The sequence below is a fragment of the Colius striatus genome, chromosome 10 (genome assembly GCF_028858725.1).
Source record: "Colius striatus isolate bColStr4 chromosome 10, bColStr4.1.hap1, whole genome shotgun sequence".
Taxonomy (NCBI): Eukaryota; Metazoa; Chordata; class Aves; order Coliiformes; family Coliidae; genus Colius; species Colius striatus.
In genome coordinates, this window is record NC_084768.1 from 16,361,149 (window position 1) to 16,384,628 (window position 23,480).

The following is a 23,480-nucleotide window of genomic DNA, read 5'->3' on the forward strand; positions in this document are numbered from 1 at the left end:
TTGGTCATGTCACATCCCATAATAATAGATATTTTACATACTCTATAGAGAACATTTATTTCCTCCTTATATCCAGTTTGAATCAGGTAGACTCCAGTCCTCTATAACATGTATCAGATTTATAACACAGTGCATACGCCTTACAAGTCAAAAACTATGTGGCTACTGTGTGTGACTTCCTGACTGTAGGAATATGGAAGCAGGAAAGAAAATTTCATTGGTGGATCCCATGTCTGCAGATCCAGTCTCCCGCATCTGCTCCTGCACAGCTGCACAGTTTTTTTAATTCAGTCTTCTAGTAAAGAATGGATGCTGCTATGAAAAAGTAAATTTTATAAGCAGCATTATACATGTACAATTCCATGGTGAAACTCTTTGAGACAACACACTGACAAAACAAAAAATATACCATGTTATATCTACTATGTTCAATGGAACACGCTCATATTAATGCTCTGCAGCAAGAAACATCACACAAAATCTGTGAGAGGATCGCATGTGGAACACACCACCTTCTGTATGTCTCCAGATACATTTCTTTACCCTTTTTATTTTCCAGCAAATTCAAGCTTAATAAAACTACCTTTAACGGGAAAAAATAACAAGCTGCTCAAAAAACAATCTAAGAGCAAAGATGAACATTCAGACCACTTCCAAGTGTAGTTCTGGTGTACTTTTTGCTTCAGCATCCTTGGCAAAACAGCAGTAATCTTTCCTTTTTTTTTAATTCAGTTTCGCTAGTACAGAAAGTATTTTAAGAAGACAAAGCAAGCAAAACAGTGTTTAAGCCTGACTTACAAATGTTGAGACATTCTAAAAGGCTAAGGCATTTTATTCAATCCATTGAAACTGCCAGACATATGTGGAAAAATGATCATTTAACTTACCTGATCGTTCCAAAGACTTGTATTTATTTTCTTCAAGATCATATGAAACTTTTTTCTCTTTTTTTTCATTGTGATCTTCCTTTTCAGTTTCTTCTCCTGATTCTGATATACTGCTGCCACTATCACAGCTACTATCACTACTGTAGTTCTTCAGTTTTCTTGATGGCTGTGCACTTTCTGGCATTGAACACAGGGCCTAAAGCAAAAAACAAAACAAGAAAAATACAATCAGACAAACAAAAACAAGAACACACACCCAAGAAATTGAATTCCTTCATAATCCTAAAATAATACTTTACTATCACACTAGATCCCTGACTTAGGTGGATTCATTTCTATATATTTAAATCCTTCCAAATTAGATTGGAAGCCATTAATTTTAGAGTAAATGCTTAAATATTTAATTGAAGTCACAGTGCTCCATGATAATTCTAATCTTTCACACATGACGAGCAGCATAACATAGTTTGGGGGAAAAATGTTTTATTTCAAGTGTAACTTAAGTCACCAGCCATATTGTAGTTTGAAATCATAAATCAGGGGAGAAATAACATTTACAATCAGATTCGGTCCCTCACTGATATTTTTAATAACTGAAGCTGTAATTTAACAACGATCAACGTGAAGTACAGAAATACATCAGGGATGTTTGGCTGTTCTACTTCTGAAAGAGAACATGATTAATCCACATTCTGCAAAAAACAGAAACTGCAAGAATACAGGAAGCTATGCTAGGTCTGTTTGGTATCCCATATGCACATGGGATTTCAGTATCATTAGATAATCTTGTGCTATTACCAAGGATATTGTCAGACAAAAATCAAAAAGTAGGAGATAGAGAAACTGATGCAAGAACAGAAACCACAAGTTATTTATTTCTTCTTCCACATACCATCAGGCAGACAGGAAAAAAGCAGTATATTCCAATGTATCTATTACTCTAAGGAGGCTCGTGTGGTCACTAGTTTTTCCTAAACACTTTGTTTCCACTAACTCTCAGCTATAAGAAGGTATGGTGATGGCCTCATCTTCCTAGTTATCTAATGGACAGCAATTAAAACTCAGATGTAGAAAAAGTAATATTGTAATTTCTGAACATATTTTGAGGTAGAGTGAAACAGAACTCTCAGAATTAAATTGTCCTATTATCTTAGCATAATGTAAGGCACCAACATTTATTGTGAAGGGTGATAGAAAAATACCCCAAAGACACTGTTCCTGCAAGAAACACATTATAACTAAACGTAATGCTACCTAAACCTGTATTTCAGACAGGAAGGAAAGAGAGTTCTGCCACTAACTTAAAAGGAAGCCCAAGCTGTTAAATCAGATGAAAAAAAGATGAAGAAGAATAGTCCATAGAGAAGAGCTCTGACAATTGTTCCATTACACAGAGAGTATTTTCATATCTATCTACCCGCCTAAAGGACAAATCAAGGTGTCTCAACACTTATGAGCTTCTCAAAAATGGCTGTCCTAATCATGAAATGCTGTGTATAATTTATATATATTTCTCAGACATCCCTGTATTTATTTAACTATACAAGGTATAATAAACATTTTCAATCAAAACTCACAGAGGCTTTAAGGTAGATCTCATTCCCAGTCATCATACACACGTTCCTCACACATTCTACATTAAATAATAAGAACGTTCTGATCAAGACTTTACATAAATTAACTACAAAGGATAAAAAGAAAGGTCAAAGAAATTACAAACAGTAATAATGACAAATAACAGCTAGATGTGGGTTTAAACTGACCTCTTAAAAAAGAGATATTTGATTGCTTAAGCTGTTCTAATCACCTTGATTTCTCCCTTATGCCAGCCTGATTTTTCTTTGATTAAACTCATCTGATTTTATATCAGAAGAATGAAAATAAAAGCAGTTGCTCATTTCCTCAGAAATATTTTCTTTCTTTAGCTCTTTTTCCTGCACAAACAGGTGAGCAAACCATAACCGTGGGCAAATCTTACCGTGTGTAAGCATAAGGTGCCCTCTAGAGGCTACAAATAAACCAGACATTTCCAGAACGTCATTCTCCATCTAAGTAGAATTCAGTGGTATTTTAATTTCAAGCAAAAAAACACCTTCATTCTGGGAAATTCTTGACTTGTTTTCTACTCTGAGTTCCTAATCACATCCAAACAAAAATAAGTCTGAGATTCCTAGCAAATATGGAATAGTTTTTACATGCAAAGCACGTAACACACCCTTTTACCCCTCAGATATGTAAGTATGTATATGGATATAAATGTGTGGATGAGGATGAGGAAGAAAACACTATTCCAGCTGTTATGCATAGAGAGTGTGCCCAAGGCAGAGCATCTGATGTCCTAGCTGGGAGCTTCTGTCAGCAGGCCAGCCACTGACTTTTATGGGAGGATAGGATTTTATGACCTTCTGAAATAAGTTTTTGTATTAGATAACATGATGTGAAAAGTACTGTTCCTTCATGTTTGTTTTATCTATTAGATCTTGCGTATGCTACTTTTATATATGCTAATGGATCTTTATTTGGAGGATTTTATGATTACAAGATGAAGTTTACAGCTGGATTATTCTCTTATCTGATAGATTTACAGGCAATAGCAATTTCTACTGCCTACATTGCTCACAGGGTTTCTATACAGATATATAATTAGATACTGAATATTCCACGGCAGACCTTTTACAAAGAAGAGGTCAGTCAAATGCATATTACTAGCCATATGCACCTTACCCCTTACAGGAAATAGGTGATTCCCTTTTGGTACAAGGACCACCCACAATGGGCATCTGTATTTCAAAGGGAGAGCATTGGATATATTATGCAACCAGGGAAGTCTCTGGTCACATGGCTTCACTGTAGTCATGGTTTAAATGATTGAAAAGTATGTCAAGACCCTAAAAAAGATGCAAGAATAGAGATCTTGTACAGAATGACGCATGCACAATGCGAGGAAAGAAATAATCTCTTTGGACAAGCTAGTTTCATTGCCTTACCTTTTCATCAATTTTATGAAAAAGAAAAGTGAGAATTTTGGTCATAAGTAATTTTTCCTTTCTCCTGTAAGTGCAAACAATATTGTATCGGTAGAGTAGTTTATAAGCTTCAGAATCTATTTGCCTGCTATAAAAGAGGACCATGTCAAATAGTTTCACACATAAACTGATCAAACTTCATCACTTCAACTTAAAACTAATTAAGAGAGGTTTCTCAGTTTGGGCTCAATATCCTATTAAATGTTTATGGCCTCCAGCTTGGGAATGGCTTGTGTGCAACCACTGTTGAGATAGTATAGATCAGGTCTGTGCATACAGTCAACCAGATAGATGCTCTCTGAGGGCTGCTGGGAAAAGACAAGCTTCTGGAAAAAGGAAAAAAGTAATTGAGATGTTAAACTTGAATTAAGTGACCTTATGTTACAGAAATAAAATCAAAACCTCTGGGAAAAGAATCCCTGAAGAATGCGGACTGAGTGTGTTGCTAGGGGAGCCTGGATGGGTTTTTTTCTTCAAATGAATTCACCACTGTTAAAGCACTAGCTCACAAAATCCCCATATTTGTAATGAGGTTCCTGCAAATCTATCTTAATACCAGATTGGGTATTCAGATCCTCTTTCCAGTATGTACGCCCATAATAAGATGTAGCTCTTTGGATTCTTGTACATATCTCAAGTACCCTTGCAAGCTCAGGACAATTGTCAGCATTAATTTGGTACAGAAATTCCCAGGTTCGTACACTACATCATCTGAAACATCAAATGCTGTAAAAAAAATTACATGCATTCCTGAACAAATCCATCAGAACATAAATGTAGGCTCTTCTAAGCAGACCTGACCTGAAATGTTTACGGGATTTAAGAAACATACTTATTTTAGCTAAGCCTGAACTATTTATCTTTACTGGCTTACAGAGATATGCAGTGTATTTAAGGCAAAGAGTTGCATAAACTATGCACACAATCAAAGCATTAAGCTAAAAATAATATACATTTACTTTAAAAGCAGATTTTGGACACAAAATGGGCCCGAAGAGATACTATTCAACTCTTCTAGCAAGTAAGCAAGTTACAGATACATCATAATTAATCCTTTGAGCTTCCACAGTCTTTCATCCCATAATCTCAAGATTTCTTAGTAGCACTAATCAATTAAAGGTGAAAGCTTTCTTTTGTCATAGTCTATGGATACAAAACCAATTCCACTCACTGAAATCAATCAATCTCTCATACAACAGTTGTTGCCACACACAACAATTCACAGAATCACGGAATCTCAAGGGGTGGAAGGGACCTGGAAAGATCATCTATAGTCCAACCCCCCTGCCAGAGCAGGACCTAGAGCAGGTCACACAGGAACTCGTCCAGGTGGGTTCTGAACGTCTCCAGAGAAGGAGACTGAACAACCCATCTGGGCAACCCGTTCCAGTGCTCTGTCACCCTCACAGAGAAGTTTTTCCTTGTGTTTCTTTGGAATCTTTTATATTCCAGTTTATACCCATTGCCCCTTGTCCTACCACTGGACATCATTGAGAAGCGCCTGGCTCCATCCTCGTGACACTCACCCTTTATGTATTTGTAAACATTAATGAGGTCACACCTCAGTCTCCTCCAAGCTAAAGAGCCCCAGCTCCTCAGCCTTTCATCACAAGGGAGATGCTCTATTCCATCATCTTTGTGGCCCTGCACTGAACTCTCTCCAGCAGCTCCCTGTCCTTCTTGAACTGAGGGTCCCGAACTGGACACAATATTCCAGATGTGGTCTCACAAGGGCAGAGTAGAGGGGGAGGAGAACCTCTCTCGAGCTACTAACCACACATCTTCCAATACACCCCAGGATGCCCTTGGCCTTCTTTACCACAAGGGCACATTGCTGGCTCATCGTAATCCTGCTGCCCACCAGCACCCCCAGGTCCCTTTCCCCTATACTACTTTCTAACAGTTCATTCCCAAACCTGCACTGTGAACAGGGTTTTTCTTTCTCAGATGCAACACTCTACACTTGCCCATGTTGAATTTTGTTAGATTTCTCCCTGCCCAACTCTCCAGCGTGTCCAGGTCTCATTGAATGGCAGCACAGCCTTCTGATGTCTCAGCCACTGCCCCCAGTTTAGTATCATCAGCAAACCTGCTGACAGCGCAAGTCATCAAGGTTCCCTCATCAAGGTCATTAACGAATATATTGAACAGTACCAGTCCCAGCACTGACACCTGAGGGACTACACTAGACACAGGCCTCCCATTAGACCCTGCCCCATTGACCACAACTCTCTGCCTTCTTCCCTTCAACCAGTTAACTATCCACCTCACTAACTGATCATCCAGCCCACACCTTCTCAGTTTTGCTGTGAGTACGCTGTGAGAGATGGTGTCAAATGCTTTACTGAAATCAAGATAAACCACATCCACTGCACTACCACCATCAATCCACCTGGTTATCTTCTTAAAAGGCTAACAGGTTGTCAGACATGACTTCCCCTTGGTAAAACCATGTTGACCGCTCCTAATGACCCTCTTGTCCTTTAAATGCCTGGACACAGCACCCAGGATAAGTTGTTCCATCACCTTTCCAGGGATGGAGGTGAGGCTGACAGGTCTGTAGTTACCCAGGTCTTCCTCCTTGCCCTTTTTTGAAGACTAGAGTGACATTTGCTTTCCTCCAGTCCTCAGGCAGCTCTCCTGTTCTACAAGAGGAAAAGAAGGATTTCATATACAGTTAAAATTTAAATGGGATTTAGTTGGACAGATGGTAGTTATGCTTCTCTTTGTACTTTAAAAAAAAAAAAAATCTAATGGAAGTCTGAGGATTAAAACTTCCACCAGGATCAGCTAACTAAATTGCCCACATGAAATTGGCAGCCTACCTCTCTATAGAGTGAAATAAAAAACTCGTAATGATACCTTAGGTCCTCGCTGCCTGGTACATTTTCCCATTAGTTTTTCATCATCTATTTCACACTGCTCCAGAAGATCCAAAATGTCCTCCTCCTAGAAATGAGAATTTCACCACAATTAATTTAAAGCAGGACATATCTTTCCAAAATTCAAGCACCATTGGCAGAAATCTGAAATTATTTTGATTACTAATTCCTAAAATAAGACTATGAATCCCTCCACAGGAGGATATAAATGTATTTCTTCTGATGCACGTATCTCTGTGTGTGGATCAACATGAAATTAAAAGTTAAAATCAAGTCTTAATATTCCTTAAAATAGAAGTCTGAAGAAAGGGTTGAACAAAGATACCTGTAAAACTGCTCAATGATGCCAACTACAAAGATGAGAAATTATTTTGCAGTGATGTTCCTATTGTCTCTGACTACATAAGCAAGCAATTAGGCAGAGGTTTTAAATGCCTTAAAGTAGCGGAGCTGGTTTATATCTCTCGTTCCAGTCTATATAAGTCCACTTATATGGTTGAATAGGCTGGAGGTATTACTGGAGAAAGAAGGAGGCAATTACCAACTCAAAAGCAGTTTCTGCCAACCTCTGGTTTGGCTAGGGGTAAGGCTGAGGATCAGCGATATAATAAAGTAGCTTAAAGCCATCTAGCCCATATCCACCCTGGGTTCACTGCAGTTCATCCAGGATGAAGGATCTGGCCCAAAAGCTGCACAAAGAATAATAATAAAATGATGGAAACAGTATCAAATGCTATATATTAGCCATTGCACATGATTATTGTGAAACTAATCCACAAGATCATGAATTCCAAGCCAACTCCTACAGCCAATACTTCTTGTGCTTCAGTACCTTCATTCTTTTTAAAGGATTATTCATTTCTCGTTGAAGTGAAGCTGCTCTCCCAGCAAGAAACGTCTGGAAAGCAGTGGCTAACAAGCTCTCATACTTTTCAAGTAAAGTCTTATCATCAGGAGGGTAAATTCGCCTAAAATAAGGGTAAAAAAAAAGTTTAAGATAGAAGCCAAGTTACTTATCACTAGGAAAAAAAGTAAAGCAGCTCATTCACAGTTTCTTCTATAGTATGTTTGCATCGCATCTGTAATAATTACATAATATCATATCATAAAACATATACGCTGAACATTGCTCTCTCAATCCAATTTTAACTCAGTGAATACACTCATGTTTAAACCAGCAATTAGCCAGTCAAAAGAAATACCATGCAGGTCATTCCAGAGTTATACCAAAACTCAGTTTTGAAGTGCTCTGAAATTTCAGTGGGTGTGAATGAAGCATGCAGGTGGAATGATTCATGAAACATTAACAAAATATTACATGTAAAAGTCAGAGACACAAAATAATTTGTATTAACAATAAAAGAACATAAAACAGTGAAAATATGAACAATTGCTTTGAGTTAATGGGTGTGACTGAAATTAAAGATTGAGTATGTACTGCACTTGAATGCTTAATCCTCCAAAATAATGAACAGGAAAAAATAGATACTATAAGGAAAACAATTTTCTGGTACACAGATATAAGGGGTGACTCCAATTTTCCATTAGAGTAGCTATGCCCTTATTATCTAAAATCACAGGTAAGGAGATTATGACAATATGAGAACCGAGACTTGGTGATTTATTCATGCTCATCAAGCAACAATGGGTTTTGAAGAAAACCACTCCAATCCATTTGTCATGAATGTCTGAAACACAGTCTAAAATGATGAAAGTGGAAGACTAATTTTTATTGTACTGAAAGTAGTAATCCATAAATTAATTCTGCCTGCACTGTGCAAAGCACAAGTACCATTTATATCTTGATTGGCACTATGTAACTTTTATGGTTGTGTGGACCTTTTGTGAACTTTTTACAAGGTTCTCTCTCCTTCCTTTGCAGTTTTTTCATCTGTGAAATGTCTTTCATGACAACTATGTTGTGATGAAAAAAAGATGGTTATGATCCCATTAGACTCAGGGCAGTTCTAGAACAAACTGAAGATAGTTCCAATTTGCATAAAACACGTGCAGGAGCTCTAATCTAGTTGCAGTCACACTTTTTAATGGTGTTGATTCCACTGATGAAAAAGTACTACAGAACAATACTATTCATTTTAATATACGTAGAAATATACTGAATCTAAAGGCCACTTCAAAGTTGTATACCTCCTTTTCAGTTTCTCATGAATTCATAAAAGTTTGAAAGCACGGCTCCTACTTTGAGCACCCCAGGACTTCTACCAGAACGAGTGGGCTAGTTGTGCTTGCAGATAGACACTGGAGTAGGTCAACTGCTGAACTGACATCCATAGATTAACGCAATGCCTGCTGAGGTTGACTCATTTTTATTCAGAAAGAAATTTTATTCAGTATTTTTACTGAGAAAGCATATTAATCCATGCAGCAATAATAGCACTCAAAATCTCCATGATCTATGGCAATGCCTGACAGAAGCTAGTCCTGGTCTGCGGGAGAACATCAGAGGAGAATACTGCATGTTGCTCAGATAAAATTTATCTGCATCTCTAGCCAAGAAGCAGCTCTGCTGATTCTTCAAGTCTTCTTGAAAACATATGGTAACAAGAAAGCACAAAGCTCTTCTGCCCTCTTACACGTGCACATTCCTCAAGAAACGACACTTCACCGTTTCATGAGGAAAAAAAATACTTTTGTATTTTTATTGATTTACATTAATCAAAAAGTTAAATAAAGAGAACATTTGGCTCATTTCAGTCAAGAACTGAATAAGCAACCTAAAATGTGATCAGCTAAAAAGACTGACTTCAAAGTTATCAAAAAAGCAAAATGTAATATAAGATCTTGATGTGTTTCTTTCTTATGGCTTAAGTAGTACAAAAATAAGTGCTTCATCATGGGGTTTTTTTGATGTACTAGTTCAGCTCCATCCAAGTTCACTTCTCATTGAAGTAAATATCAAGAAATAATAAAAACATCACGAAAATTCTTGTTTCCTAGCCAAAGCCTATTATCATCAACAAGAAAGATTCCTTTTGAATGTATTTTACCAAGGAATCTGAAGACACTTATGTTTAAGCCTACTAAGACTCAAAATCAAAATGCAGGAATACAAACATATAATTTCAAATGGCATTCTTTCAAAAATGATGGAAGCATCAATAAAATTTCTGAAGGTTTGGCAGGTCTCACAGATAACATTCAGATTTCATTTTATTGTAGGGGAACACTCATGTTCTACTTTTTTATAGCAGAATAGTCACACTCCTATACTCCTGCCCCCTGATCCACCACTGATCCCATCCCACCAGAGATAAGAATCATCCTATGTGATTATAGAACAGGTCCATAATGACAGTTACGGTTTGTGGCACACTAAATGTGAACAATCATGTCTTTCAAAAACACTAGAATGACTAATATAATATCAATTCTGAAGTCAGTGTAAAAATTTGGATTCCAAAAGAAAAATTGTATGAAAAAAAAGAATTTACTTCTAACTGCCTACACAATTTTGGTAGAAAATTATCATCTACCACAAATATTTGCTTCCATAATTCCTAAAGAATGCATTGAATACTTCCTACTAATACAGTCAATAACAGTTACCTGTAGTTACCCATGTGTCTGTTTTCATGCTCCTCTTTGGAAATCTGTTTACGTACTTGTGCAAGTCTTTCCTTCTAGAAATCAAGAAAATAAGACAATTGAAACAAAGAAAACACAAGTCACAGGCAAGCAACAGCACATTTTTCCTTCCTACCAGTTCTTCTTTTCTCCTTTCCAGAGTGTGGCGCTGCTTCTCCCAATCTGAGGAACCTGGCAACAGTTTTTTCATTGAACCTTGACCATACAGTCTTTTTTGAGCCTCAGCCTTCTGTTGAGCTAAATTTCTCCTTTTATCGCTTGTCCTGAAACACAGATGATATTAAGATATGTCAATCCAATGCAGCTGAGATGAGGCACTTTTGTATATCATCTGTATTTTCCAGTCACGTGTAGTTTATGATATAAAATTAGAAGTAAAACAACTCCTTAAGAATTTTTTCATTATTAACTTTTATGGCTACTGTATTTTTACACTTCAAAGTGTAATGTAATGATTCTGTATTACACTTTCATGTTCAAACATGGTTGTATCTATTTTCCTGATTTGTAGATTTTTTTCCAACATCTCAGTGACAAAGTTTTCCTGTAGATGGTTATGGCTTTTGGCTGTATGTGAAATTATTGCCAAAACACATCTCCTGTGTGGCCATATGCCCCTTACTGCACTCATAGCCTATTCTGAGGTCTGTTTAAAAAAGAATCCCTTTTTTTTTTTAAAGTGTGAAAATTACAATTGTCGGTCATCTTTTGCAAGCATGTGAGAAAGAAAAATTAAACTTGGGTTAATTTCAATAGCAAAACCAATAGCAAGGGAAACATTTACACTTTGAAAAGATAAAGGTGAGAAAAAAGGTCTTTGTTTTCTCCTAGTCCAGTTCAGGTTTTTTTAATGTTAATGAATAAATAAAATCAAGGTAACAGAAAGAGAGTCAAACTGAAGAAAAGTGGACACGTTTACCTTATGTTGAGAAGTTTTAATGCATTTAGAAGAACACCTTTTTTTACATCATAGTCTATTTTTTGATCAGTTCCAAAGCTCGGGGCACGATTAATCTGGGGGAAAAAAAAACAAAAATAAAACATAAAAAAACAAAATACAGAAGACTCAGGAATGTGCAGGTTCACTGAGAACACATCTATTATAACAGGCTTTGGAGAAAACATTCTTTCAAATACAGCAGAGATTAAGAGAATACATGTTGAGAAGCTAACCCATTTTTCGTTGCTGCAACCAGAAAATTTACCATGCAAAGTGCTGTTAAACACATTGCAACCGACTATATGCCATGCTACAGTAGGCCAGCACAGGAACAGTTAAATTTTTTCCTAGTTCCCAGTCTGAAAGCAATTTTGAACACTTCTGTAAAAAGTAACAACTATTTAAGGACAGAAGGAGGCTCTAATTCAAGGTCTTCTCAAGTGTATTTAAATAACTATTCAGATACACTTTACAACAACACCTACAGATCTAAGTTATTAAATCAGTACATAGTGTGAAAACATAAAATAATTAACAGTCTTAGTAACAAAAAGCTTATACACTAACTACAAGATAAGAGATAAAAAATGTTACCATATATAGAGAAGAACAAGGGAAATGCAACTGGGAATCAGTGAGACTAAATCACACAACTTAGGAGTCTCAACCAACCATCCTATAACCTCTGCCAAGTTTTTGGAGCCCCTGCAGAACCTCAGTTGTCAGAAAGCTTTGAGGAGGAATAATGAAGTCACTGTGTCAACATTTTCAAGAACACGTTCCAAGCTGGTATACAAATTTATACACGAGCGATGGGTGCTAATGAGAGGCAGGGATCTCGCCTCAAAAGTGAATGAGCAGCATTGCTTACAGAAGGAGCAGATACTAAAGAACTTCAGAAGTGAAAACTAATACCTAGTGCCCCTGCCAAATAAGAAGCCAGATACAGTTAGCCTGTTCAAATCAGAGGGCAAAGTCAGTTCATTAAAATTCTGGTTTAATACTTTAGATAAGTTAGAACATTTTAGAGCCTCTACAGTTGTGGAACGGAACTGTTGTGGCTGTTGAGCCACCAGTTGTCCTGCTGCTCCGTCCCACTTGCCCCATCACTTATGTTTATAGCTGAAGGGTCCATTTTCGCTTTGTGAATCAACTTGTTTGCTGGTTTTGCAGATAGGCTGACAAAGTGAGTAATGAGATTTAATGTTGAAAGAAAAATCATGAAAATGCATCAGAAATAGTTTAAAAGTATAAACATATTCTTTTCAGGAATATTTTCATCCAAATATTTAATGGACCAACCCTCTTAGACTGATCTGTTCATCTCCTATCACACCACAAAAGCTCTTTTTTTTTTCTACACCATAATAGCAAAAACACTTTTTGGCTTTTTTTTCCCCCTTAATGTGAATGTTCAAATTCCAGCTAAGCAAACATATAAACAGAGACACAAACACAAGGATTAAAATCCAGTTCTCCAACATTTGATTAGAGAATACTAGCAGTTGACAAGACCAGAGACACATTGCATCTCATTTTCAACACAAAGTTTAAACAAAACACTTTCACAAGAGCTGCATTGATTAAATACAGCTGATAACTGAAATAAGTTGCAAATATTCCAATTTTGAGATATATTATTAAATCCAGTAAGAGATTTAGATTTGTTTAAAAAATATATGTGTGAAGACCCAATAAGGAGCCTTACGCTTCAGTCTTGCAAATACCTAAGTATGTAAAAACTCATTGGACTGAAAACAGAGACATAAAATGAAGCCACAATTTCTTATTCAGGAGAAATGTTCGGTACTGAACAAAATGATACTCTGTACTCCATATGAATATGCAGCAACTATCTTCTACTTCAAAATAATGTTTTCCCATTCATTAAGAACAGGTGAAAACACAGGCATGTATTAAAGCTTCTAACAATTTTTTTTCCCCTCATTTTTTATATACACCAAACCCTTCAATCCAGGGGAACTGCAGTTACTATTTGGAACATGTAAAATGCTATCTTTGTACAATACTCAATTCCTAGAGATGCACAGACTTATGCTTACACAGCACTGAAGCATCCAACCTCCAAGGGTGTGAAAGTGCACACTGCTGTATTTATTTTTGGATTTGGTACTTCCTAGATATACAAAAATTTGAAGTATAATATTGGGCATAATTTCTTCACTAATAAAAATGTTATAAATATGTGTTAGTTATATGAGCACCTGTGAGAATCAACACTATGAAAAGTGTAAAATAATTTATACAACAGTTTCACTCCTCCAAAGTGAATTTTGCCAGAAATCTATATCTGGCACTCTGAAAAAACAAAACCATGCTGTGTTTGTTAAGCTGAACATTAAAGTGGAGATAGGAAAGATACGAGAAGGCATTTTAAATGCTATTATGAAGCAAAATACTATTATGAGGCATTATACAATCACACCATACTAAGGTTTCTGTCCCTTTAATGCAGTCATTTAAGGGGCTGAAAAGCCACAGCATTCATCATTAAAACTGGAGCACTGATGTATCATCTGAATCCTCAACTTTTTGACATATAATTCATAACAAATGTTTGAAATCCCAATCCCACTGTGACCTCAGTCCTGAAGAGTAACCAGAAGGGCAGTGAAAACAGTGATCCAGTTCTGGACAACTATTGCAGACTTGGCTTGTGGCAATACGTTTCGGGTAGCAGTAGATGTAGGCCCAGTACCCATAAAATCCAAGCAAGTGGGTATATCAGAAAGTTAATACATAGAGGTCAGATGTGAATTTAAAGTTCAATAGCTATTCCATACTATGTGTATACTCAAACTGCCTCTTGATTTAGTAAGTCTATGAGCAAGGATGCTTCACTAACAAACTTGACTTTAATCCTCTTCATCTATTCCATACATCTTTCTTCTCACAACAGAAACTTCAAGAGGCAGCCTTGACAGTTGATCTTAAATATCAGCTAAAAAGTTTACTCATCACTAAGTGCAGTCAGAGTTAGGGGAGGTATAAAATTGAGGAATATCTTCATCCAGCATTGCTACCTAAAATTTCATAACCTAAACTCACTATACAAGTCTCTGATGTGCAAAATCACCCATACTCTTACAATAAATTGGCAAGAAATTCTGAGTGAGTCACAAAACAAAGTGTTTAATCCACAAATAACATTTTTAGAGCAGAAAAACTCTCTTCAATGCCAGAAAAAAACCCCAGACAGTAGATTACCTAATCTTCAAATCACAAGGATAATATGCTCCCTGCAAAGAGCACAAATAACTGGCTACCATCATATTTTACAGTCTTGCCACCTATTCAGTGCTCCACTCAGTTGTTCTCAGAGGTAACTAATGGCTTTTTCCTTAACAATGTCTTCATATTACAGGACCTGAGACCTCACTCAAAGGAATAAAATAGCTACCTACTTGATCTAGCTGAGTATCTTCTTAAACTAGCTAACTGTTTTAATTGACTCATGATGGAATTTATAACACTAACTCTGGAGTTATAGTGGTGTCATGCATTAGGCTACTTTGGATAAATATCTTCAAAACCTAAAATTTTCTGATCTGCTGCATACAACAATGCATAGAAAAGAAAATCTGTTTGATAAACAAATACAGTAACTCCTATAAACTCCTGAACATAATGCTTGTCACATCTATTATTTGCACAATGCCACAGTTTTACCTTTCAAATATTTGCTTTAATGGTGATAACAGTTTAAATTCTTTACTTTCAATAACCATAGAACTGAGTTGTCCACCTAAGACTTTAATTCCTCAAACTGAAATTTTCAACTTAGGTTTCATAATTGAAATTTCACTGAATATAGCACATATAATTAATCAAACTGCTTGTAAGCACAGCAGTCACTTAGCTCAGTGTATTTCATAATTACTCACTTGTCAGTAGAGGACCTCATATCTGTAATGCTTCAATTGAGAAGTATAGGTTGAAGCACCTCTTGTAAACAACTCCCATCCACAGTAATATTTGCAAAATATTACTGATTTTAGAAAAATTAAACTCTGTAAATGTGTAAAATACACCATTCAACAAGACATGAGACAAATTTCAGCCTGGCATTTTACCTCTTTACCAAAGCAGTCAAAGAGTATATTCTCAGCTCCCACTGCTTCAGCCTATTAGTATGGAGTAAGAAAAGAAATTTTCTACAAACTGTCACACATACCTATTGAAAAGATCTTTCAAATAAAAAGAGAGATTCTATGAATGACTTTATAAACCTAAAATCAATTTAATAAAATATTACATCCTTTCAATAATAGGGATTTAATCTCTTTCAATCTGTAGGACAGCATGAATGTTTTGGGAAGGATCTTAATCTTTATTAAAGTGATTGAGATTGCTAACAGTACAATTCAAAAAGCAAAAGAAATTTATAAGCCATAAAAATCCTATTACACAGAATGCTGTTAGTGGCTATCATTGAGCAGATTTTCAATTAGAGACAATGATGAACTTCATTCTAATCATTTATCTCTAAACTTCACAAATGGTGAGAGTGCCAATTGCCATTTTCTTAGCATAAGCAGAAGGTTGTTTTTCATGGTAGTTCAACACAAATCCAAACTGTCATTCTCTGCCTACTTCATTGTCTTGGCACTAGGGTTCACAGACAGTGAGGAAGCTGATCCCAGTTATCCACAAGAACATTAACCACACCAAACACGATGGCTTATTTGTCCTTGATCATCTCAGGAAGGAATCCTGCAAGTACCTGTGTCAACAAAGGAGGCAGGGAGCATGCCTTCAACAAAAGGTAGGAGGAGGACAGAGATCTCACCTCAGATCTGTCTCATACAAGTGTGGCTTCACATTTTACCTTGTCTAGCGCAACTGCAAGCTGCCCAAAGATCTGGTGCTGCCCCTCTTTTAGTCCTGCCTTCATGTCACTTCTCTCTTCTCTGCACCAGACAGAAGCAAGTTCCCAGACCAGCTCTTTGGGCAACTGCCCACAGTAACACCATATTATTTGTGAAATCAAACTGCATCCTTTTTAGCTCTTTATTCACTGGAAAAGTGTTAAGAGTTACACTGAAGGCAAGCACTGAGCTAAAGGCAAGCACTGAGCTAAAGGCAGGTGTGCCTAGTGGACTCTCTGCTACTGTTTGAGAGCAAAGAGAACCCATCAGAGAGAGGAAAAAAACCAGACAGGAGCCCTAAAAATGTTCTCCAAGACAACAGAGAGAGAGGTTGCCCGAGTACAAGAATCACTTAAAGTTCTCTTTGCTACAAATAAATCAAATTTAAGAGTAGAGAATTGAACCAAAGATAGTATTTTCATCATTTGCCCTTCCTAATTGTAACTGGAAAGATTCTAAATAATGCTAATCACTTGGATCAACTGAAAGATAACTTTTTCTTTTATGTATATGTATATAAACTCATCACAAAACTGAAATGCTGACCTTGCTGAAGACCATGGGAGGGCAGCATTAATGGTGCTCTATGCTCACCTAAACTGACCATCAATTGATCATCAATGCCTATATGCTCCTTTAGTATTGCCTCACTGACCATTATCAAAGTGCTTTGTGAAACAGATAGGTTTTACTGAAGAATAAAACAGGTGCTCTCTGCTGCAAACTACAAAGAAAATAGATTGTTTCTTTTCAAATTTACAATAAGCTGCAAAAAATGATGTAAGGAAATGATAATTACTTCAATGAATATTTGAAAAAACAATGTTTTTACAAAGATCCAATTTCAGGTTTTATTATGTTTTTACAGATTCTTGGAAGCAAAAGAAAGGGAATTTCAAAAACTTCAAAGTTTTACTTACAAAGCTCAGAATTCCTTTGTTAAAGTTATGAACATTACATCCAGAAATGAGTAGATAACAATTTCACTATTCATAGTATTGTAACTACTGTTATATTACTCTTCATACTATTCTTGTTTGACTTCATAAACTTAAGAGATATACTGAAGTAATAAGTGAGCCCTTTTCAAGAGAGTAACAGTGCAGGCTGCTCACCCTAACATCAGAGATTGATCCTTCATTAAGAAACAACAGAAATTCTCAGGTTCTCTCCCTATTATAAATAGACTAAAGTTTGATATAGAACATTTATTTCTTTTTAAATGTGGCAGAAAATAGAATAGTTTGAGTTTCTGTCCTGCTCACAGTAGGGAAAACATCATGATTGGCCCCGTAGATATTTACATAATAAATACATACACTCCCGAAATGACAATCCAAGAGCTCTTTCTTGATCATGTAAAGTGCAGAACACTTCCTTCAAATAGAACGCTTTTAAATCTCCTCAACCAGCAAGCATAGCTGTGCTTGATGCATCCCAGGACATCACTGGCCCTTTTCCTATCAGAGAGGAACCTCATGAGGTTCAACAAGGACAAGGGCAGAGTCCTGCATATGGTGAGGAACAATCCCAGGGTGACTTGCTGGAGAGCAGCTCTGCAAAGAGAGACCTGGGAGTCCTGGTTGACAATAAACTAACCATGAGCCAGCAATGTGCCCTCATGGCCATCTTGGGATGCATCAAGAAGAGTGTGGTCAACAGGTTGAGGGAGGTTCTGCTCTCCCTCTACTCTGCCTTGGTGAGTCCTAATCTGGAGTATTGTGTTCAGTTCTGGACTCCCCAGCTCAAGAGGAACAGGGAACGTCTGGACAGAGTCCAGCTCAGGGCCACCAAGATGATCAGGGAACATCTTCCTTATGAGGAGAGGCTGTGGGAATTGGGGCTGTCTAGTCTAGAAAATTGGAGATTGAGGGGGGATCTCATTAATATTTACAAATATCTAAATGGTGGGTGTCAGGAGGTTGGGGCAGCACTTTTTTCCTGTTGTGTATCTAGTGACAGGACAAGAGGTAATGAGATGAAGCTGGAACACAAAAAGCGCCATTTAAACTTCAGAAAAAACTATTCAGGTTCAGGTGAGGGAACCCTGGCACAGGCTGCCCAGAGGGGTTGTGGAGTCTCCTTCTCTGGAAGGTCTTTATGACCCGCCTGGACATGTTCCTGTGCGATCTGATCTAGGTTGACCTGCTTCTGCAGGGGGGTTGGACTAGATGATTTCTAAAGGTCCCTTCCAATCCTACCATTCTATGATTCTATGAGAATCATTATATTAAGAAAATTGCTTTTCCCTTAAAATATCCTTTAAAAGAAAGTACTGCCCCTCATTTTTCATGTGTCTGTCCCTTGTTTCCAGACAAGAAATATGGTTACTGACTGATATGTTGGACAGTAGTGTACTAATCTTGATACTATACCAGTGATATTGCCACAATAGGTATTCATAGTAACTGTTTACCAAAGTATTGTATATGCATCTGTTGGCTCAGAGATGATTATTAGGAGTTCAATGACCCAAGAACCAGAACATACACATGACTAGGTTGTATAACATGAATAATTTTATCTAAAAGACACATCTTGAAAATTGTTTAAAAAAAACACAGCAGTGTATCAGGGGGCCCCAAAAGTACAAGCAAAGTATGATAATGAAGGTCTTAAAAATCTAGATACTCTGAGGTACACATCAGTCACAGTGGTCAAATAGTGTTCACTCCAGGGATGCAGCCTTGTGAGATAGATAATACTGGGTCTAGGGATAACAAAAAACACAGAACAGAATCCAGGAAATATAAAACAAATCACTCATTGTAAAACTTGTAGAGAATGGGAAATTGGTGGCCAGTGAAGGAACAGCCAGCAAGCGGACAGTGGCAGCAAATTAATAAAATTAACCCTAAGTGAAGCTAAAAGCAAAGAAGGATAAACCTTTACCATCAATTATGTGTTCTTCATGGTGAAGAACACATGACAATGACAACTTGCCATAACCATCTACCCATCTACTTCTGGAGAAGCAGACCTCACTCTCCTGCCACTTATTGGCCTTTGGATCTGAAGGGGGACAGGCAGGGTAAGCATAACACCACAGAAAAGAGTAGATACCAGAAAACTTGTTTATGTGAGCTTTAACCACCTTAATAGAAATTAACAATAATTGGATACATTTTGGCCCAAGATTTCCAAAGTACTTTTAACTGGACTGGTAAAGTTTTGAAGGGATTTTGCTAGTTCAGTTACAGTAAATAATAAATCTGTGGATCTGTATATAAGGTGTGTCAGTCTCATCCACATAAATCAGAAGGGAAGTCAAGTACTCTATACTTGAGGCAGTTACTAAAACATAACTTTTCTCCAATGATCACAACTTTGTGATCTTAACTGGAGTTAATGAGTTTGAACAAGGCTGGAGTCCATCCTGGAACCTCAACTGTATGATTATCCTACTCATATACGAATAATCTATCTTGAAAATTTGGTCAAAAAGAGTAAAATCGGATTTTCTGGGAACTGAAGGGAAATCTAGGTAGCCGTTGCTACTCAGAAAGGATGCAGGCTGCGGGGACTGCACAGACACTTGCCAGAAACATTTGATGCCACAAGATGGCAATCACGCATCTCCCACAGCCCTCACTTCGGTAGAAGGTTCCGGAAGTTCAGTACCATCAAGGAGCAGAAGAGCTATATTGCATCAAGACAAGAGAAACAAAAGTGATCTCAGGAAAGAAGAGTCACCATAATGTTGCACAGTTTATTAAGCTATCTTTATAACAGAAAAGCTACATGAGGTATAGAATCATGAAACTGGATTTACCATCCTAACTCTGTTTGGAAATTTTCCCATAACACCCGGAACAATCAGCGCCTTGTGATTAGTGCTTCTTAGCTAAAAAGAATTATTCACTCTCTTAAAGAGGTTTTGGCAAGAGGGAAATGGTGGAAAAAGATAAGGGTGTAAAGCTGGGGAAGAAGTCAGAATTGTTTTACAAAAAATATTAACAAGTATTAAAAATCTAGATATACATATATATATATATGCACACACACTGTATATATATTATATATAATGTATCTATATACACACTGATAATTTGATCTTTACTACACAACATATAGTATACATTCAGTGTGCACACATACAAATACTGTGTTTTAGCATTGAACAAGCACAGTAGAAAATAGCAAGTGAGCATAGAAACTAGATCATTAAGTTTAAAGGTTTGAAGTTTCTGTTAGTTTAGTTTACTATCTGGCAAAGTAAATTGAATGATGCTTTTATCACCAAACGAAGGAAAGAAAATAATTAGAATTCTGTATTTTAAAAAAACTGTAACCAGGTACACAACTCTAAGTCCTGACGTATTCTCTACCAATCCAAAATATCACAGCAGCATTTACTATTTTATAAGATCCCTTCCTCATAAACAAGGAGTGTGGGATAGTATGATTCTCCTCTGAGACCTATATCGTAAATGGGGACTCAGACCTTCCCCCTCATCAAAAAAAGTAACCTCCACACTGCATGTCAACACCCAAGGAGACAGAGGGATGTGCTTCAGAACAGATTCACTACACGGGTTGAAATACCATCTCCCCTAGAATGGGTCTGTCACCATATGCTACAAGACTGGATGAAATGCATATCCAGAACAACTTCAGTCTGTACTTAGAACTACATACACTTGTATGCAAGCTACTGGCAACCTACAGATGATAATCTGGAAGTGCAGAGCTAAGTCAAAGGGTTAGTAGGCTTTACTTGGCAAAAACAGATGTCAATGTAGGACAGACTACATGTCATGTGCTGCTTTTGGCTAGCACATCAAAGCCAACAAATATGCCTATGTCTGCATGGCAACAGTGAAGAAACTTTATTTTCCTAATGAAAATTATACTGAAACCCTTAGAAAAATAAGCACAGCAAAACAACAGTTGATGGTATTAATGGCCTGAGAGCAAGGTTATAATTAAGTAAATTAATTGTGTATTGATTGCTCATCAGTAGCCAAATCATATTCATGATTTATTGTCAATAGATAGATTTTTAATACATTTTGCTTTTTTTCCCTCCAACTGTACAGCATCTCAATCAGTTAACAAATGATATAAGACAATCTGAAAAAAAGATAAGTGAACTTCACCTACATGTTATCAAAAGTGTTATTAAAGAGACACAATAGACAAAGCTCACACATTCCTGGTTGAAAACATGCACAGACACCACTTAAGAGTAACTGTACCAGTAACAAAGAGAAGAAATGTTTCTTCTAGCCCTTTCACTAGAACAAGATTGTTTCCCAGCACTTCATGTATACTGAAATGGTTTCCTCTGTGTACATGAATGTTTTAAAAACTCACAGGAGAGCAAAACACATATCCCCAATACAAGAAAATGAAGACATACATTGACAAAAGTTGCCAGAACCATGCTCATGAAGGAAATCTATGCTTCACTCGGTATAAACAAGGTCCTTCAGCTACAGTAACAACTGGATTAACATCATATGTCTCATTAAAACTTTTAAAACATCAGAAATGCAACATTCCTCCAGGAAAATGAATATCCAGGTCTCCAAATATCACTGCAAGGTAGAGTTTCCATACGGATGTTGTGGAAAAAAGCACCATCTATGTAGTCAACGGTACCTCCTGCAATGCACAGATGTTCTTTGGAAATTGTCTTACCTAGATTTGGGTTCAACTTTACTTTACTCTTAAAAACTTACTTTGCATTTATTTAAAGAGGTTTACCTCTAGGAGCCATGGCTTTAGTTTTCTATCCAGCAGAATATCAAATCCCAGGACTTCAAAGCAGACACTGTCACTTCCTGGTGCTTGTCCTGGCCTGCACATTCGATAAGCATGAAGAACATGTGGCTCTGCAACTATGAGAGTCTTCACTACTAACTCCTGTAGGGATATTTTTCAGAAAAAATCATCAGGAGAGAGGACACCAGTATATATTGATTTAATACGTTTCCTACTTTGATCTTCTACATTTCATTAAAGTATTTACTAAAAAAATACCTAAAATACCAAACAATGGTCTGTAATAAATAAATTATTCCTATGGAGTCTGATATTTATTTATATAGCTGTAGAATATATGGTTATACCTTCCATAAAACTTATGTACTTGTAGATATGCAATAACTTAAATACTAAAGGTATATTGGGAACAAAGCATAGTACAGAAAACCTTCATCCATCTCATTTTGCAAAGTAATTTTCAACATTCTCAGAATCCTTTGTACAGATGGTGTCCAGGCTCTAATAGTTTTAGGCCTATTCCTCAACTGAAGACACCTATAACATAACTACTGACTTTAGCAGTGGAGATTTGAGTCCACAGATACCTGCAATGCTGACTACAATTCTGTAAATATTCACACATAAAATGTACTTGATACTCTGGAAAACTCCCCACGAATTTAAACGGGGCGATTGCTTTGCGTCACATTACTCATGTGAATAACTGTTGGAAAGAGTTTTTGTTCATCAGAAAAAGTTCAACATTAAAAATTTATAATCAGACTCTGAATTCAGTTTTTAAAAAACATAAATCAACATTTCTGGAATGTCCTCGGAGGCATGTATTGATGAGACTTTGGATTAATAAAGTTTCAAAAACTCTTCTGGATTTCAGTAAAGCAGATGACAGAAGTAATTAATTTTCTAAGAATAAACAAAATAAAGGAAAGCGTATTAATTTTATCTTACTGAAATATCACTCCAGAATTTGGAGACATCAAGATTATTTGTTTCTAGAAACTCAGTGAACCATTTTATGGAGCGTTTGCTTCCTTTGTCTTCTGTTTCATCCCTTTCAAAGTGTTCATTATGTTTATTGACAGAGTAATTTGTCAGATGCATATACAATTGACTCTAAAAAAAGGGAGAAAAGATATTAAAAAAAACCACTTAGATACAACTCTAGAATGGTGAATTCACAACAATTAACACAAAAAATGTTAAATCAATAATGACATAATCAAATGGTCCATACTTGCAAATATACAGTGTGCAGATTTAGTGTTTTGATTTTTGGAGATTTCATCTACTGAATGTTTTAGCCTTCTTATAACAAAACCTGTGCTCACGTTTAAGCCACCTGGAATCAACTGAGCGGCCACTCAACATCTTGTTGGACAATATATTTGCCATTTTTACAGGACTGTGTGTAAAAAATTATCTACAAACCAAGAACAATTATCGTAACTTACAGAATTACTACATTCCACAAGTAGCAAACAATAAAAATGGTATTTTTAAGTGCTTCTTTAAAAGTGTTA

At 36.6% G+C, this 23,480-nt stretch overlaps 1 protein-coding gene across 2 annotated transcripts in view; it reads right to left on the reverse strand.

The window, feature by feature from the left end:
- TTLL7 (tubulin tyrosine ligase like 7) overlaps positions 1-23,480 on the reverse strand; it is a 73,723-nt gene that overhangs the window by 19,418 nt on the left and 30,825 nt on the right. For both annotated transcript variants that reach the window (XM_062003745.1, XM_062003744.1), the window contains 8 exons: positions 22,909-23,073; positions 21,940-22,098; positions 11,321-11,415; positions 10,517-10,664; positions 10,363-10,436; positions 7,628-7,763; positions 6,776-6,862; positions 888-1,083 (listed from right to left, as the gene is read on the reverse strand). In XM_062003745.1, the coding sequence (XP_061859729.1) occupies positions 888-1,083; positions 6,776-6,862; positions 7,628-7,763; positions 10,363-10,436; positions 10,517-10,664; positions 11,321-11,415; positions 21,940-22,098; positions 22,909-23,073 (1,060 nt within the window). The remainder of the gene's footprint in view (positions 1-887; positions 1,084-6,775; positions 6,863-7,627; positions 7,764-10,362; positions 10,437-10,516; positions 10,665-11,320; positions 11,416-21,939; positions 22,099-22,908; positions 23,074-23,480) is intronic.